Source organism: Simochromis diagramma, unplaced genomic scaffold (genome assembly GCF_900408965.1).
Source record: "Simochromis diagramma unplaced genomic scaffold, fSimDia1.1 OVJJ01000421.1, whole genome shotgun sequence".
In the NCBI taxonomy this organism is placed as follows: domain Eukaryota; kingdom Metazoa; phylum Chordata; class Actinopteri; order Cichliformes; family Cichlidae; genus Simochromis; species Simochromis diagramma.
In genome coordinates this window covers 5,370,826-5,389,213 of record NW_024387250.1, presented here as the reverse complement: position 1 = coordinate 5,389,213, position 18,388 = coordinate 5,370,826, and the positions used below count along the sequence as shown (strand labels likewise).

The window sequence follows — 18,388 nt, the reverse complement described above, 5'->3', positions numbered from 1 at the left end:
CTTTGGGGCTGTAGGGTGGTGCAGAAAGTGGAAAGTGCCTTTCAGCATGACACTGAAACCCCAGCACCTCTGTCAGTGCCCCTGACCTCTAATCTGAAGATATTTATAGGTCAGTTTCTTCTTAAATTACATCTCAATATCACCCACCAGGACATCAAATATCATACTGAGGACTTTTTTTTAATCTGTTATCTCTGCTGCCTGCGTGAACACGTTTTACAGCAGATTACCTCAGCTGTCTAATTGGCTATTTATTCCTATCGATCCGGAGGGAAGCTTAATAACCGGCCTGACAGGCTCAGATGGATCATGTGACAGCTGCTCACCTTGCAGACACATCATGATGAGTGTCAGAGCTCGCTCGCATCCAGTGACGTCTTTAGTGAACTCTGAGAAAGATCATTAAGAAAATGAGGAGAGGATGCTTTCACGCTCTCAGTCTTTGTCACGACTCTCCCTTCGCTCTCGTCTGTGCCCTTTGTTTCTGTGCCCTTTAATCAGATTTTTTCCTCTCCTCCACTCTTCTCCATCTTACGTCTGTCTATCCATCTTATACGATAGGAATATCATTAAGGAAATTGCTTAATGAACCCTTTAAATATCAATTAAACCAAACCAAACTAATCAGAGCCTTGTGGGGTGGCCTGCCAGCACATCGCTCAGCCTTTACTAATGAGTTTTACTCAGTCATTACTAATTAACACAACAGTCATTAATGCTAGTTGGTTTTTTTTTTTTAATAATCTACACTTTCAGAACATGGAGAAAGTGCTGATCCGTCCTACAGCGTTCAAGCCTGTCGTTCCCAAGAATCGGCACTCCGTACAGTATCTTTCGCCACGGCCAGGTGCCAGCACTCTGTCGGAGGCCAGCCTCAACCTTCTGCTGCCCCATGGAGGATCCAGCAGTGCCAGCGGTACAAGTGGGAATGGTGGAAGCAGCAGTTCCAACTCTGAAGGGAAGTGCAACTCCTACACCGGTGGTCGCAATGCTCGGAGCAGTCAGTCCTGCTCCATGTCAGATTCAGGGAGGAACTCTCTCTCCAGCCTCCCTACTCACAGCAGCACAGGTTACAGTTTGGCTCCCAGTGAGGGCTCCAGTGCTGGTTCTGGGTCAGGAGGCCAGCTGGAGCCTGTGTCGGGCATCAGCCGAAATACTTCTGGTGGAGGCGGGAGCCACGGTCACAGTAACTCAGACAGTGGACGTTCCTCGTCCAGCAAGAGCACAGGCTCGGGGTCACTTAGTGGGCGCGGGCAGCCCCTGTCAGACAGTGGGTCCTGTGGCCACTCTCCACCCCCCGTGGAGGGTTACGAGGCCGTGGTGCGGGAGCTCGAGGAGAAGCTGAGGGAACGGGACCTGGAGCTCCAGCAGCTCAGAGAAAATCTGGACGAGAATGAAGCTGCCATCTGCCAGGTGAGACACGGTCGCCTCAAGACACCGATCATAAACTTGATACGCTGAGGAGCTGATGTTTGACCTCTCAGCTGCGTCTTTTACTGTGACAGGTGTATGAAGAGAAGCAGCGCCGCTGTGAAAGAGAGATGGAGGAGCTGAGACAGAGCTGTGCCACGAAGATGAAACAGGCCTCTCAGAAGGCACAGAGAGCACAGCAGGTGCTTCAATTACAGGTATGCCAAGTATTTAAAAATATTAAATGAAGAAATGTAAGCGTTAAATTAGAAAGCTCGATTAATCCATTACACAGTGAACCCAAACTCTGCTACAAATGTGTTTGTTTTTGTTCCAGTTATTTTTAATGTTGTCTTATGCTTTAGTAGTTTTCTCTCTCCACACTTGCACGTCTTATTTTAGATTAGCACATCTGTGTTTTTGTAAGAAAGCATGATCATGTGCATCTTTGTGTGTTGTCAGGTATTTCAGCTACAGCAGGAGAAAAAGAAGCTACAGGAGGACTTCTCCTCTCTGCTGCAGGACAGAGAGACACTGGAAAGGAGGTGCGCCACAATCCAGAGGGAGCAGACCCAACTAGGGCCACGTCTGGAGGAGACAAAGTGGGAGGTAGGTGAAAGCGAGATACCAGACAGTCAGTCATGAATCTGTCAGAAGCAGCGCGGTGATTAAATGTCTCAGCTGTGAATTTGTGTGATCCTATTTTTGTTTGTCAGTTGCTCTTTTCATTTTCTGTTCATCTCTTACTTTTTAGCAACTAATAAAAACATAAAATCCTGAAACGAACTTATAAGCTTGGAAGAAATTGAGGTTTGCCTCTCTCTCACTTTCTTTCTGTTGTTCACCAGGTATGTCAAAAGTCAGGAGAGATCTCTCTCCTGAAGCAGCAGCTTAAGGAGATCCAGTCGGAGCTCAGCCAGAAGGCAGGAGACATTGTGGTCTTGAAGGCCCAGCTTAGAGAAGCTCGCTCTGAGCTGCAAGCCAGCCAGGTTAGATCCCAGGAGGCCCAGACTGCTCTGCGGACGCGGTCACTGGAGCTGGAGGTCTGCGAAAATGAACTCCAGAGGCGCAAGAGTGAAGCTGAGCTGCTCCGGGAGAAAGTGAGCCGTTTGGAAGAGGAGACAGCCCGGCTACGTGACGCTCTGACCGGTCACAGCGGACCTGCTCTGCCTGGAAATGCAGCCATGAAGGGGCAATGCATGAGTCTGACACTGCAACAGGGTAGAGCTGTGGCAGGAAGGGGAGGTCCCAGTCCCTCTGTGTACCGCAACGGAGAGGAGACTCATCTGGTCTGGGGTGGAGAGAGCGATGAAGCCAAGGCTCAGAGGCAGAATGCAGAAACAGTGTTGGGACTCAGGCAACAGGTATGTGTTTTTCGGTAATTTTTACAAGCATATGTGATGAAAGTGAATTGATGCAATTGAGGTTTTGTGTCAGCTCAGTTTTGTGGCCTTTTGATAGGAATACTTTGCATTCTGTGCTGTCATTTATTTATTATGTAGCTTATGGGCCCATGTAGAGACGAGCATTACAAGTTTTTTGCTTTAAATTTCTGTAAGAAAAGGAACTAAACATGATACACCGAAACAGGTTGATAGGCTGAAGGCTGAGCTCATGTATGAGAGGAGGACTGGTGAGGAGCAGCTGTCACGTTTCGACGAAGAGAGGCGGGTGTGGCAGGAGGAAAAGGAGAAGGTAAACATTTCGTGGCGACTGACTTTAAATCTTTTTCCTTCAGCGTGACACGTGTCAAACTAGATTTTAAAGCTTATGCTAATCCTCCTTACCTATGTACTTAACTCAAATGCTGTTTTCCCATCAACTCAGGTAATCCACTACCAGAAACAGCTGCAGCAGAACTACATCCAGATGTACCGTCGCAACCGTGATCTGGAGAGAGTGATGAGGGAGCTGAGTCTGGAGCTTGAGAACAGGGACATGGAGGACTATGAAGTGCGCAGCGGCAGCAATGACATCCACTTTGAGGAAATCACTGCCACAGAGATATAAACACACACACGCTGTGAGCAATATGTCCAAATAAAAACCATGGCAACACTCTGAAGGTGTAAACCAAACAATCAACTCTGGGCCAAATACTGCACTATCTTCAACGTGGCTTTGCCCGGATCATCGAGCAAGCACTCACCACCCGTCACTGTTAAAAGGGAGCTCTCCCAAAAGGTGCAATCTCACTTCCTGCTAACACAAATGTACTCCCAGTAAATCCTTTTAAGGTGTCTCCCACTACGCTTTTAATGGGTTTTTATTCCACTACAAAGCCAGCACAAAGACCTGTTTCCATCTGTGGGAGCGAGAGGAGGGAAAGAAGTGTTTTATTTCTCAGACCACGTTCAAATCAGGGTATTGAAAATCGATGGGAACCTTAAAGCAAAAAAACATTACTACACACAGAGAAATCTGGTTACAACTTTGTTGGTAGCACACGACGTGAAACACCCAGACACCAGCGTGCACGTACTCATGCACCACGAGAGATGACCAATCAATCACCTGGTTATTAAAGCCGACGTCATCACCCGCCCGAACCGTGCTCATCGGCGACGCAAACCCCCGCTGCACCAGTCCTCCAAATCCCAAATATTACTGTTAACTGCTGTTTGTATTTCATGGAGTTGATAGCATCAACAGTTCATTTTACCAAGTCTAAAAAAAATACCAATATTTTGTTCTTTGGCTTGTGCGTATTTGATGAGGAATGTATTGTCACTTCTGAGAAATGCAGTAACGAGAGCATCTGAGAAGCACGCTGTTATTTTGCACAACTTTCCTGCCCTCTTTATGTTCAGGACTCAACTGTTTTCAATTCAAACAAACCAATACTGACGTGCGCCTCCTTGCTTACATGTGAACATCCTATTCAGCCGTTTCCGAAAACCTACCGGGAACGCCAAACCAAACGCTCAAAGGAAATGCTTTATTTGAACTCTGCTCAAGTTTTCAAGACCACCAACTGTTGCACACGTGTCAATTCTTTAGACAATGCGCAGATCTCACATAAACGTTTTAGTATAAGTGATATTTCCAGGATGCTGCCGATTCCCCTCTTTCTCTGTCTTTTTCTTCTCTCTGTTTGCTTCTTACTCAGCTATTTTTATAACAGTGAAAGGCACCTCTGTGGTTGGTATCAGGAAACTAAAAATAGAGCATATTTACAGTATTACAGAGATTTAAGCCAGTGTTTGAACTGTTTGCATTCTTATTCAGAGTTTCCATTTATCTCCCTTCACTCCCATTAGTTCCCTTTATGTACCTCTTGGCAAAGCAAAGCCAAATAACTGTTATGAAGTCTTCCTACCCTTCCCGTTTTTCCTGCCCACTAGATTATACTCTTCACTGACTGCTATACAGGAAGTGAGACTGGCATGTCTGCATGTCTTTGTTGTATGAGATTTCAGAAGAAACTGATTCACGCAGCAGTCAGGTGAGAGTTTGCAGATGCAGTAGCTCCAGCACTGAATGTCCTCAAGGCAGGTCAGTTTTTGAGGGCCTAAATATAAACCGGCGAGGAGCATGTTACATATAAAAACTGTGGGTTGCGCTGCTGTTTTCTCACGGTATTATGCAGGGCTGTGCATACGACTGAGCATGGCGGTAGTGGGCTGCTGAGAGCTTTTATTTTGCAGAGTCTATATCGAGGATTAATAGTTAAATGAAAATCTATATAATGGAGGAGATGTTGTATATTTTTTATATATATATAGCACCCGAAGATATTTTGTTGTAGTACTGGTATAAGTGTGTGGATTAATGTATATCTCATACCAATATTTCAAATGATGGATCAATTGCAAATGGAGGTGGCGACAAAGGAAGAGTGCACCTAATACTGTAATGCATGAAAATTTAATGTTTACATTATATAATCTGTGTGGAAAACCTTCTAATGACCAAACCTTGCAGGTGATAGAGCAGCGGGGAGCTCTGATTTTAGGCTACTTTTTGGTCTGTTGTCTCTCCGTTTTGATTGATCTTTCACTTGACTGTCTGCATCGTAATCTCACGCTCATTCACGCTGTCGTCTTCAGGTTTTCCCACGTCATTCATTTAGAACTGCACAAGTCGTTTTTGAGGGATTCGTTATTAAGTTATGGCCAGAGAGAAGGAATGCTCATGGCTATATTTGGCTATATTTTGCATGACATAATCACATAACTGTGGCTGAGGAGGTATTGTGGAGCATTAAAGGTCTGCGCATAAATTGTGATTGCGAAGTAAAGCCATTGGAAGTAACTTTGAACGGAAAAAGCTTAGTTTATCCAACCACTTTCACGTTGTTAACCAAGCCTAGACTGTTATTACTCACCACAGGTTCATATTAACAGCAAGCACAGGTGTTCGAAAGCAGACTCCCTCACTCCAAAGCACTGTGTGCATATTCAATTCTCATTTCCTCCCCCTCATCGTTGCATGACCATTTTTCTGTGTAAATATGTAAAACACTAAATAGTATAACTGAGTGACATTGTCTTTTATTTAGACAAAATATCTATTTCAAATGTAGCCACTGTGACTAGACCAAAGCAACGTAACACACTTTTTTTTTGTGGCGCTTTTCCCCCATCCTTTTATGTGCTTTTTTTTTTTTTTTGAAACATTTGCTTACTGTGTGTCTTCATTCATTCATAGAGTATGTAGTTGTCCATGTATATTTTTATGTGTACATTTCTTGTACAAATGACTGTTTTTAATTAAAGAACAAGTTGTCACATCTTGAAGTGATTGCAGATTTAATTGCTTCTGAAATTTTTTTTTGCTTATTTTTAGGTTGAATGAACCAACTTTGCATTACAGTGTAAAATACACTCATCTGACACTTTATTAGGTACACTTGCAGGCACTGGGCTGGACCTCCTTTGGCCTTTAGAGCGGTATTAATTCTTCGTGGTGCTAGAGAAAATCCTCAATACTGACATGATGCATCACAAGGCTGCTGTAGATTTGTCGGCTGCACATTCATAAAACAAATCTCCCATTGCACCACATCCCAAAGTGGTCAGCTGGATTGAGATTTGATGACTGTGGAGCCCATTTGAGTACGTTGAACTCACGTACAAGAAACCTGTTTGAGATTATTGGAACTTTGTGACATCAAAAAGCGGCAAGTGGCCCAAAGTCCATTTATCCATTCATTCTCTTCTGCTTATCCTTATCAGGATCGCAGGGGGGCTGGAGCCCATCCCAGCTACTATAGGACGAGAGCAAGGACAAGGTGTGCCAAGAAAATATCCTCACACCCTTACACCACCCCAGCATGAGTCATTGATGCCAGACAGGTTGGGTCCTGTCATGTTGTATCCACCTGATTCTGACCCTACCACCCGAATGTCACAGCACAAATAAAGATTCATCAACTCAGGAAATGTTTTTCCAATCTTTGAATGCTTTTTATATGAGTTACTGTTGCCTTCCTATCAGCTCAAAGCAGGCTGGCCCTTCTCCTCTGACCTTTGACGTGAACAAGGCATTTTCAGAATTTCATCTCAGAAAACTGCAGATCACTGTATGTTTTCTCTTTGTCAGGCCCTAGAGATAGTTCCTCGAGAAAATTCCAATATATCAGCAGTTTCTGAAATACTCCACCAGGCATGCCGCACTCAGTTTGAACTTCAGCAGTTCGTCTTGACCACGTTTATGCGCTTAAACACACGGATGCACCGGCATCTGATTGGATGATTAGATAGGTCCGTTAAAGAGCAGGTGAACAAGTGCATCTAACAAAGTAGCCAGTGACTAACTCAAAGGCACAGACATGCTCACTTTCATCTTAAGAATTTAATTCCATGCAGGCATATAAACAATTCAGCGTTTCTATCACTTATTAAAATCAAGCTTGACTAACATTTTCTCAGCGTTTTTCTGACTGCCCATCTATAGAATTAAGGCACTAAGCACACTGCTTTCTCCCATCCATATTTCTTTAACCCGACTTTTATTTGTGCCACTGGCCCTGCATTTCTCATTGACATGTTTTTCCAACTCTTCCACATGTCTCCATAAGCTCCATCCACAGCATGGTGTAATTAAGCCTCTAAAGTGGCGGATGGCTCCAGAATACAGGCACCTCTGCCAGAGAAATACAACACAAAAAAAATACTGAGCAGCAATTTGCAATAATCTCCCCAGACATCCTCTAAACCCAAACTATCAGTTTTGACATAATACAGGGATTTAATCTGAGTATAAATCTATAAATCTCATAATGCTGGCTGAGGTAATCTCCCTCTGGCATGCCTGCAGGGCTGCTGGGCTGAGATGCTTCAAGTAAAAAGTGCAGACCACTGGCTCCACTATCAGACAGTGCTCAGAGGTCACGGCAAAGTTGCCACGTGTTGAATAGTGGCACTATTCTAACCAAAGATCATGAATTACACGATCCTATCACAAAAGCGTCTTTTAGAAAACGTGCAACATATGCATTTAGTAAAAGTTTTTCTAAAAACTAAGAATCATATAAAATTCATACAATTGCAACATTTGGTTTTCATCTCGCATTACATTATAGCAAAAGTGACCTTTATCTTGACAAATATGCAGCTGTATTAGTCTTCAAAACCAGCTGCAACCTTTATGCAAGACATACTTTATGGTATATTTTGTCATAACTTTGCCTTTGATTGTCTCCGCTGTGACCGTAGCGCTACCTATCCCATATTTCTTCTTCTGGGGTGAATCCTGTATTTATTAAGTCCCAGAGGAGCTGCAGGTTTTGTTGTCCTTCATGCCCGAGCAGCAACCTGGCTGTGAGGCACACAGAGTTTAGTCAGCAAGTCTGTTGGGGCTGTTGGGGTCGGTAGAGACCTTAGGGACCTTGACCACAAAAACCATCGGCTCTTTGGCCTTGTTGCTGAATGCACGCCGAATTACATCCACGGCGTGCTGATGAGTCACTCCCTCCAGACTCTCTCCATCTACGGACAACAGCTCATACCCTGCCTGCAGATTCAAACACATGCAAAAGGGTAAAAGAACATTGAAAAGCCACAGAAAAAGATTGAGTATCCTTTGTAAGCATGTTTTCCTCCATTTGTGTATCTCTTTTTTGTGTCTATTTTTTTTTCAGAGCAACATTAAAGACAGTTTCCATAACACTGCAGAGATTGTGCCCCTCTGTGAAGAAATGTAATTTATGCCAAAGAGAGTTGGAGCTCTCCCACTTCTTTAATGCATTCACACTGAAGGCTGTCACTAGTGCACGTATAAAGTTTCCCCTTCAGCACAAGGTCTTTGGAAAAAGAATATACACTGAGACAGCCGCACAGTTAGGACTATGCTTGCTGTTTCCTGCAGGATGCGAGCAGAGAGTAGCAAATCTTTGCAGCCTCGAGGAGAGGAACTTCCTCTGATGTCATCAGCGTTTGCCAAGGATGCACCTGCCTAATGTGCTCAATCTCAGCGAAGGTTAGAAACACAGAAGCACACAAGGCCGACGGCCATTGTTGTACCTTCTTTTTTTTCCCCTTTCCCTTTTCCTTTCGAGTCATTAGACACAAATAGATTATTTTCCCTTCATTCTCTACCACCCTGTTCCATCTGTTACAGCTCTAACCTATTTGGCCTGTATGGATGAGGTTAGATCCGGGCTGCTGATTTTTATTCTTTTTTCCAGAGAGTCCAGTGTTCACCAACAACCCTATAGCCCTCCGTGCAAACAGTATCAAAAGATTTAGCTCCATTTAACCAAAGAGGAGATTAAAAAGTGCTTTTTCATTTTTGAAAAGTAATTTATCTGAATTAAATAGATCACAACCTAATCTGCCCCATCCTCTTTACAGCCATTTATACTGAGCATTTACGAGGTTCTGTATTTTCCAGCCAACAAATAACATGGCATGTAATAATAACTACAGCTTGCATGGGAGGATCTGAGGCCAAATAGCTCATGTACTGGGCTGAGAGAAGCATAGCTCAGAGTGTTGGTTATCATAAATATAACACCACTCATGCTCTAATTGTAGTTCGGGACAGTGGTTCGTGGCTGCTCAAATTTTGAGATAACTTTCTCTAAAATACTAAAAAAAACATTTTCTTTTTGCCTTGTGTTTGGAGAATCACTGCATTAGGATTGCATGTAAACATGCCTGCTTCTGCTAAGCAGCACTAATCAGCAGGTCCAGCTGTTGGGAATGTCATTTTGCAGGTATTAACTCAGCTGTCACACTGACGTGACTCGCTTACGTCCACGTTCCTGCCGGTGAAGGCAGATGGCAGCGTCTAATGAACAGGACAGCACGTGTCTCATGACTAATACACACACAATACAATATTCTTCACTGGTGTGATTATCATGTGGGTCTAAGGAAACAGGATGCGTGTTAACACTGAGCCCGCCTGATCTCACTTCCCTCTGCAGAATACAGGGAGATAACACTGAGCCGTGGAGCTGATATGAGCCAGCTGACATGCCTGGTTGTTAGGTGTGAGGAGGAGACCACAGATAGCACAGGAGTGCTAGTGAGTAGCCATATATCTGTGTCTAAGCCTCATAGCCAACAACCTGTCTGTTTTTAGTCATGCTGGTGAGATGGCTAAGAAAAGATCATAGTGTCATTAGGATGCAATGTTGCTTAAATCCCTTACTTTTAACCAGACTAAAACGTCGCTTTAAATATTTGATGAATTACATTTGGTATATTCTTTTGTTGAGTCCTAGAGCGAAAACCTTTAATGATTCCTTGTTTTTTTTTTTTTTTCTATCAGTGCTTGGTTTTGAGTAAATTTTATGCAGAGCATTATGTTCCTCATTAGGATAACTGGTGATCCTCAAACATTTACCACCTCAGTCATCTGTAATGTGTCGAAAACCTTACTTGAGTACTAAAATCAAAACTATTATGTAACGTGTAACCCTGTGGCTAGATGCTATGTCCTGCTGGAAAAGGAAGTCTGCATAAAGTTTTTCAGCCGGTGGAACTGTGAAGAGCTCTAAAATGTTTTGGTAGATGGCGGTGTTGACTTTGGACTTTGATTAAAACACAGGGGACCAACCACTGCCAACATCAGCAGATGACACCTGGTGGCACCTCAGATCATCACAACCTGCAGAAACTTTACACTGGACTTGGATTCTGTATCCCTCCACTCTTCCTCCAGACTTGAAAGAGGACTTTGGACCACTGAGCAACAGTCCAGTTCATTCCTACTTAGCTGAGCTAAGGCACTTCTCTTGTCTGTGGTTCAGAAGTGGTTTGATATTAGGACTACTACAGCTCTAGCTCCTCTCCTGAAGAAAGATGTGAAAGATGGAAACAGCCTCAGTCAACGCCTTGTGAAGCTCTCCAAAGTTCTTGAAACAACTTTTCTTGACAATCCTCTCAAGGCTGCAGTCACCCCTGCCGCTTGTGCTCCTTTATCTACCAATCAACTTTCCATCAATATGCTTTGATACAGCTGTCTGTGAACCACCAGCCTTTTCAGCAATGACCTGTGGCTTACCCTCTTTGTGGAGGCTGTCCATGAGTTTCATGTGGACTGTCAGGTCAGCAGTCCTCCCCATAATTGTGGTTGTATGTACTAAACTAGCCTGAGATATACACAGTATTTATACTCTTTGAAATTCAAAAAAATCAACATTTGTATTATTTTGAGATATTTTTTCTATTATTTTTTTTCTGTAAGCCATAACTGTCAAAAGTAAAACAGAGTTTAATTGCACAGTAAGTCCAGGATATCCTAAATGTTCATTTTTATTAAACTGATGAAAAATATTGAATTTTTTCCACAATATTCAAATGTTTTGAGATGTGGAGTTTGTATGAATGTGAATGTAGATATCTGTACACAGAGGGCCAGGGAAAGTTAGTTAGATATGGGATTGCCCACATGTTTGACACTGATCAGGAATAACACTCAGATAGCAGTTGTCAACTGATAACTTGCAGCTAGGAAACATACAAATTTGTCAGCAAACACGAGTACATAATGTCAGCCTCCTACTGCTGGAATAAGTATGTTTCAACTTTGCACACAAACATTTCTTCCCAAGCATCTCTAATTCCACTGAGCTTTAACAATAAGTCTGTGATTAACTTTAGTGAATGAGCGCATGTGTAGCATATGTGTTTCAGTGAACCAGGCCAAGAAGACTGTTAAGTTACTTTACAGGCAATATATTATCAATACATTAGCAGACCAGCATCCATGTACCTCATCAATAATGAAAGTGATGGGCCACTTGAGATGGCTCTCATCTACTCTCCACTCCTCATTGCACACGTCTCTGTCATAGACACAATTACTTCATAGCAACAACTCATAACCTCAGGACTGAGGGCTGGCACATCTCTCTCACAATCTGCTACAGACAAGCGCTATATAAATCCAATCCAATCCATTATTATTATTATTATTATTATTATTATTATTATTATTATATATGTTCATGCTAGACGCTGACCTTCAAAGCCTGATTTGTAGATGCAGCTCCACCTGGAAAGATTTTCTCAATCTTTATCATGGGCTGGATTCTAGACTCTACACCTCCAGAGATACTAATACCTGTAAACACACAGAAAAAGAACAATAATAAACTACATGTTTTGTAACTAGTCTTACACTGTATCGATTGGTCGTTTGGTCTTTTTTTTGTGTGAACTCTTATAAATGCATTTTAGTTTAGCAGTTAGTGATGGCCTGACCTCTACTGGTCATGTAAGAGACAGCTTAGGATGAGTCACTAGGCAGTTTGTATTGTGCTTACAAGCGCATATACGGTCACAGATTAAAAACGATTTTAGAAGCTGGCATTAAAGCAAACCCTGAAATTTCAGTTTAAAGTTAAATGAAAGTCACAACAAGTGCTGTTTTTTATTTACCCAGTGAGTGCTTGGCCTTGGAAATGGTCAAAGTGGCGATTTCACACTCCTTGGGTGGTAGAGTTTGTCTTCCTTTCACTTTTTGACCATTTTGTGAGTGTCCATTCACTTGCTGAGTACTCCCACTGGCCTTGGGCGGGCTCTTCTCCCTCTGGGGATCAAATACCTCAGCCAGAGGGGTTCTGCCTCTCCGCTGTGAGGGAACGTGTACGCTGACCTCCGTGTAGCCCTCTTGACTGCTCTGTCTGCCATATATACTGTCAGGACTGCCCTCTCTCCTCACTCTCCCATGGCCATTCCTCACAGGTGACCGCCCTCGTTCATAAGCCCCGTCCCCTCGGTCAGACACGGACAACAAGGAGACCTCATCGTACCACGACGCCCCATTCTCTCTTCTGATTGGGGATAGATGGGGTTGGTGGCCACGTTTAGTGCTGTGTGGGGATTCTTTGAGGAGGAAGCTGTGAGTGGGCAAGGGGCTTGGGGAACGGGAGCGCACAGAGGATACATAGTTGTCCACAGGTACATCCAGCAGAGGGGTGAAGGCACGGGATGGCGAGAGATGGCCAGATCGTTGACCTGTCACACGCAGTCTCTCCAACTCCTCGATCAACCGGCGCTCATGCAGTCTGTCGTGGACCGGCTGCAGATAAAATCCACCCTTGCAGTCTGTACAAACATATAAACAGTGAGTGACTGAGACAGTGCATATTATAAAGCTTATGATGGAGCAGAATCAGTGCTGTGAGTTTCATCCGTGCTTTCTACTTCCATGTTAAAACTTAGCTATGCTGGCAGAAGACAGAACAATGACAGCTCAGAGACGTTTTGACAGATATCTGCTGTTTTCATAATACTGACCCTTTGACCCGGGCCTATGACCTCAGAGGCGGCTGCAATCAGTCTGAAGATGGGACTGATTGTGTCTCGCTTGCTTTTAAATGAAGTAAATGCTCAAAGCATCTTTGCATTGTTGAAGTGTCACACAGCACGTCTCTGTCTTTTCTGTATGCCACCGAGATGTAAAACAACCCTCTTCAGCACGAGCACGGGAAACCTGATCTGTTCGGGGTGTGTGTGTGTGTGTGTCCTTTTTATATGAGGGTGGGGAATGTGTGCCAGGGACAGGATATGGTCTGCGTGTGAAGGTGTTTGGCTTTGACTATGAATAAAAGATGAGGCAGGAATAAAGTGGCAGAAAACTAGAGACAGACAGAGAGAGGTTTGAGCCTCTGTATAAGTTATAATCCTACAGGAGCCATCAAGCAGATAGAGAGAAAGGTTGAAGAAAGGACCGAGGCCTAGATAAGGAGAGTGCGAGAGCAAGAGATACAGCCCATGTACCTGGGATTGGGGTGATGAGGTGACGACGAGGAGTTCCACTACGAGGAGAACGCAGAGCTGGGGAACGCGCTAAAAAGAAGGATTTCATTTTTTTTAATCTCACTTGAAAAATTCTTTCCTGTTTTTTATTCTGTCACAGCTTAGAATTTAATCTTGTAAAACTGGATAAATAAACAACAACAACAACAAAATATCAGGGCAGTGATGTCAGGTGCATCCTATGCTTACATGAGCGACTCTTGAGAATATCGTACGCTTCCAGCTCAAAAGGCATGACCATGCTGTCAAAGCGACCCAACTCAGTCATTGGTATCAGCATTCTGCAGTGGATATAAAGCGGACATGTAGTTCATACAGCATGTAAACACATAAAGCAGTATTATGCCTTGTGTATCTCACCTTATTTCCCTGAGAAGCAGCAGTTTCTCTGGCCTGTCCAAGATTGCCAGAAGAGGACGCACCAAGTCCTCGATCACAGAGTCGGACAGAAACTGTAGGAAGGATTTGATTGGTGCACAAATTAAAGTAGGCAAACAAAAAGAACCAGCTGGACATGTAAACTGAGGATCTGACTGAGCTCAAAAAATATTTATACCTAGAATTCTGACAGAAAACATGCTTGTAATTTTGTTACATAAGTGCACTAAAAAACATTAATTTAATGGAAATTGAGGAACAGAAATGTACTTGATTAGTATACATTCAGTTTACATAAAGCATATTTTGCTTAATCGACAATTATTTGAATCAATAAACATTTGATTTTAAATATTTCAGTATGATTTTGCTCAAAATTATTGCTTCATCTTTATGAGAGCGAAGAATCATTTTTTGAGTGTGTGATTATAAAATGAGTTTTATAATGTCATCTCTGCGAGAAGTTTTTACACCTCTGGATACATCTCAGCTTGTCCAAGAAAAGTTTGCTTCACACACCGAGGCTCCAGTATCTCAAGATACACATTTACAGCACGAGACAAATTTGTGATAAAACATATTATAGATTAGAGATAATGGGAAGTATAGTTTTTAGAGCTCTGCACTTGCTGTGACTAAAAGCTCAGCGTGCAGAAAAACTTTATGTGATGAACTGAGCACATGTTTATACCTCTGCAGCAAGTCCTAACTTTCTTGTCTTCGACCTCCCTTTTGTTTTGTCCCATCTCTCTAAGCTCTCTTGTCAATACCCTCTGAGGTCAGACAATGGGCTAGCCAAGGAGCTGAATATTTTAGGATTAAGGTGGACTGAGAATGAATCAAATGACAGCTTATGTTCGATCCCGATCATAAAGACAGGCCAAATCCATCTTTTGTCACAGCTGTTACACGACACATCTCTGACTAAAGAACACTCGATGACTCACTGCACTCTCACAGCAGCGTGCCTCTGAGGTGTGAGAGATGGTAATTTCAGTTTAGAAACTCACTCGCTGACAGTGTCTCATCACAGCAGCCACCTCATCCTGACTGAGCAGTTTCTTTGCCATGTCCTCCACGTGCTGCAGGACCTCGAGTCGGGGCAGTGGGCTGCCAGCTCGGGATTCCCTCGGGGAGGTCAAGAGGTGGAATGGGCGCCCCCGTTCCTTATCTAAAGAATAATGTAGATAAAAGAAATGATGTGCAAAGAAGAAACTGTCCTGATGGCATTTAAAACTCTTCCAGTTAGATGTTTGACTTCTCAACATCTATAAATAAATTGTGCAGGTTTTTTTTACCATCAGGAGAACTTACACTAACTTTAAATTAAGATAGTAAATTAAGAAATCAAGCTTATCAAGGCATCTTAACTTATGCTCTTCACCATTACATTTTTGCTTCTAACACATCTGAATAGTATTTCTGTTTGTAACTAAGTTTTCTACAACACATCAGCCAAGACCCTATTTTTATGCAATTAACTGGATATTGTCATCATGAATGTTACACTCTTACAGGACTTTACAACATTAGAGATGAATAAAACCCTAAACATAATGGAACACCTCTATAAATCAGGGAAAGCAATGCAAATTTACAAAATCTTACTTATTACTGCAAACTTGTCATCTCACGAGGCTGTTTTAACATTTGAATTATGTATTATAGCTCTGTCATGGTAGAGCACTTGGTTTTTGTCTTCGGGTCATTTTCTCTCTCTCTCTTTGTTGTAGGATTGGTTGGGCAGGTCGGAGCGTGGGGTCCTGCTGTTCAGAAAACACACTTGTAGTTCACTGACCTTATCAGGAGCTGGTATTAAAAGGGAAGCTCCATACTGAGTCTCTATCACATCACACCACACCACTGTGTGCCATCTCAGATTGGTAAACAGGCCTCATTCTTGGTTACTCCAGCTATTCTTGTTCTCTCCTCTATGTCTTCATGATTTTGCTGCCCTGCTGAAGAAAAGACCCACCCGAGCTTTCTCACCTGCCACCTTCAAACCAGCGCTACCCACAATGACTTCTTTTAAAGAGGCTTTCCATCTCACCTCACTTGCGTTCTCAACCTCCTTCGACCCTGAGAACAACCCAGTGCCCCTCTATCCAAGCTCACTAGTCTTAGCTTCAAGTAAGAAACTCACACACTCCTAAAGACTTTATCTACAACTGGACTGTTGGGAAACCTCCCCTCACATTCTGCTGGATATAATGTCCTCACTTATCTCCTTCAGAGAACGCTATGCCCTGATTATAATTAAAAGTGTGGCCTTAAAATGAGACACTGTGTATTATAATTAGTCAATTTAACGACCTCTGAGTCATGTTCCACAATTTGTTCAAAACCTGAAGCAACATTTCACTTTGCAGGCTGCACTATGTGAAAGAAAAACCCACACCCTGTGACCGCTCTCTCACCTTTGTTTGCATGGCGAGACGGCGACTTGGAGCGACTCCTCTCTTTGCGGTCTTTCTTAAATAAGAGGTTGACAAAGGTTTTGGAGCGTTTCAGACTAGTTTTACCCTCTTCTGAGCTTTTCTCCCTGTGTTGCCTTTTCTTCTTCTGTCTCTCCTCTAAAGGTGGGGGGGGGGGAACAGACAAATATCTCTTTTTAAATTAACACTCATGCTGTACTTTGTGCACTAAACAAACTATAGACTACATGTCATCTTTTTTGCAGTTATGTCTTGTACACAGGAAAATTGACTGAGCCACAGCAGGAGTAGGACATTCTGCATATCTGTGTTGGGTGCTGAAAACATAATTCATTAGGCCTTGTTGTGCTCAATGCTTAACTGTAAGCTGGTAACAGTGGCTGACACGCACTCTCCTTTATAAGCACAGACTTTTCATTTCTCTTCCAGTCAGCTTCTCTTTTCACTGCAGTAAATCTGACACTGTGGAAAGCAACAGTGTATCACTGATGAATTGCAGCCTCACCAACCTGAACACACCCCCATCTATTAGAAGCACTACAGAGAAGTGCTCCCGCTTACAATAACAAATGTCCAATCAGACCTAAGCTTTGCCCGAGCCCCCACCAGGTTCTGAAGCTACGAGTGAGCTGGAGAAATTGAAAAGGAAAGGCTAATAACTCAACAGCCCCACCAAGGCTTGGATAGATATTTCTCCATATGCTTGCTCTTATTCATTTCTCACAGAGGTACAACAAGTGAGAGTAAAGGGCAGTGATTAATCATGAGTCTGTGGCAACCTTGTGCTCATAGACAAATTCTGTATGGAGCTTAAATCAGCCGTGGAGAGTCTGAATGTTCTTGTTTACTTTCTGGAGTGATGGAGGGTTAAGGCGTTGTCTAACTGATGCTTGTCCTATAGGAAGAGCCCAGAAGCAGTGAACTGTCACAAACATCAGCTCAATATCTGATAACAGTGCCGCAATTCTGGAAAGACTGATTTCTTAGCTGGGGTGGATAATATCAACACTGCAGAAGTGGCAATATTGCTTGGTAAAACTTTCAAGACAAGAGTGTCTTTTAAATCATTAAGACTAAACAACATCTTTTAATGTGATGAACCAGCCACAGTGCATGACATTATTAGTATTTGTGTTTTGACCAATAAGCATTCATTATAAATTATTGCATAATTACATAGCACATGTGTTTTGTACCAATCCTGATCATCTGGCTCACTTTTTATGCTGCTGTACATTTTTGTACCTGCATGCTTTCATGGTGTCCTGCTGACAAAATATGTCCAGGGTTAGATGAACAGAACTTAAACACTCACTTCACTTTATTATTAGGTACACCTGCTCAACAGCTCATTAACACAAATATCTATTTAGCCCATCACATGTCAGCAACTGCATGCATGCATTTAAGCATGTAGACGTGGTCAGACAACCCTCTGAAGTTCAAAGTGAGGTGTTTTTAAAGCAGAAAGGTGATATAAGTGATCATTTTCACAACCATTTCTAGATTTTACAGAAAATGGTCCTAAAATGCCGTGTTGATGACAGAGCTGATAGGAAGGCAACAGTAAAGCAAATAACCACCCATCTCTAAATGCACTGCAAATCAAGCCTTGAAGCAAATGGGCTGCAACAAAAGACCTCACCACTGCAGCCAGCTAAGAATAGAAACCTGAGGCTAGAATTTGTCCAGCCTCACCAAAATCAGACAATGGAGGATTGAAAAAACACTGTTGTCTGATGAGTTTTTAGCTTTTGGTGCGACCTTCAGATGGTAGGGTCAGAATCTGGCATAAACTGTCATGATCCTGGGTCATGTTGACCCAGCATTCTTAGTTTTTGTGTGTTTTGTATTTTCTTCTTTATTTATGCCATGGTTCCTAGCTTGTTCTGTTAAGATGTTGCTTATCTGATTTCCCATCGTGACTTTACCCCCTGTGTGCCCCCT

General features: G+C 42.8%; 2 protein-coding genes across 2 annotated transcripts in view; one reads left to right on the top strand and one right to left on the bottom strand.

The window, feature by feature from the left end:
* lzts2a (leucine zipper, putative tumor suppressor 2a) overlaps nucleotides 1-3,696 on the top strand; it is a 44,958-nt gene extending 41,262 nt beyond the window's left edge. Inside the window, exons 4-9 of the mRNA XM_040001055.1 lie at nucleotides 757-1,413; nucleotides 1,506-1,628; nucleotides 1,873-2,019; nucleotides 2,259-2,774; nucleotides 3,001-3,105; nucleotides 3,238-3,696. Of these exons, the coding sequence (XP_039856989.1) occupies nucleotides 757-1,413; nucleotides 1,506-1,628; nucleotides 1,873-2,019; nucleotides 2,259-2,774; nucleotides 3,001-3,105; nucleotides 3,238-3,420 (1,731 nt within the window). The 3' untranslated portion in view covers nucleotides 3,421-3,696. The remainder of the gene's footprint in view (nucleotides 1-756; nucleotides 1,414-1,505; nucleotides 1,629-1,872; nucleotides 2,020-2,258; nucleotides 2,775-3,000; nucleotides 3,106-3,237) is intronic.
* Nucleotides 3,697-6,891: 3,195 nt separating this feature from the next.
* The window catches only part of LOC120715009 (PDZ domain-containing protein 7-like), a 33,318-nt gene continuing 21,821 nt past the window's right edge, over nucleotides 6,892-18,388 (bottom strand). Inside the window, exons 8-16 of the mRNA XM_040001723.1 lie at nucleotides 16,424-16,579; nucleotides 15,982-16,085; nucleotides 15,017-15,226; nucleotides 13,989-14,080; nucleotides 13,818-13,909; nucleotides 13,590-13,658; nucleotides 12,246-12,914; nucleotides 11,828-11,928; nucleotides 6,892-8,367 (exon numbers count right to left, since the gene is read on the bottom strand). Coding sequence (XP_039857657.1) covers nucleotides 8,191-8,367; nucleotides 11,828-11,928; nucleotides 12,246-12,914; nucleotides 13,590-13,658; nucleotides 13,818-13,909; nucleotides 13,989-14,080; nucleotides 15,017-15,226; nucleotides 15,982-16,085; nucleotides 16,424-16,579 — 1,670 coding nt within the window. The 3' untranslated portion in view covers nucleotides 6,892-8,190. The remainder of the gene's footprint in view (nucleotides 8,368-11,827; nucleotides 11,929-12,245; nucleotides 12,915-13,589; nucleotides 13,659-13,817; nucleotides 13,910-13,988; nucleotides 14,081-15,016; nucleotides 15,227-15,981; nucleotides 16,086-16,423; nucleotides 16,580-18,388) is intronic.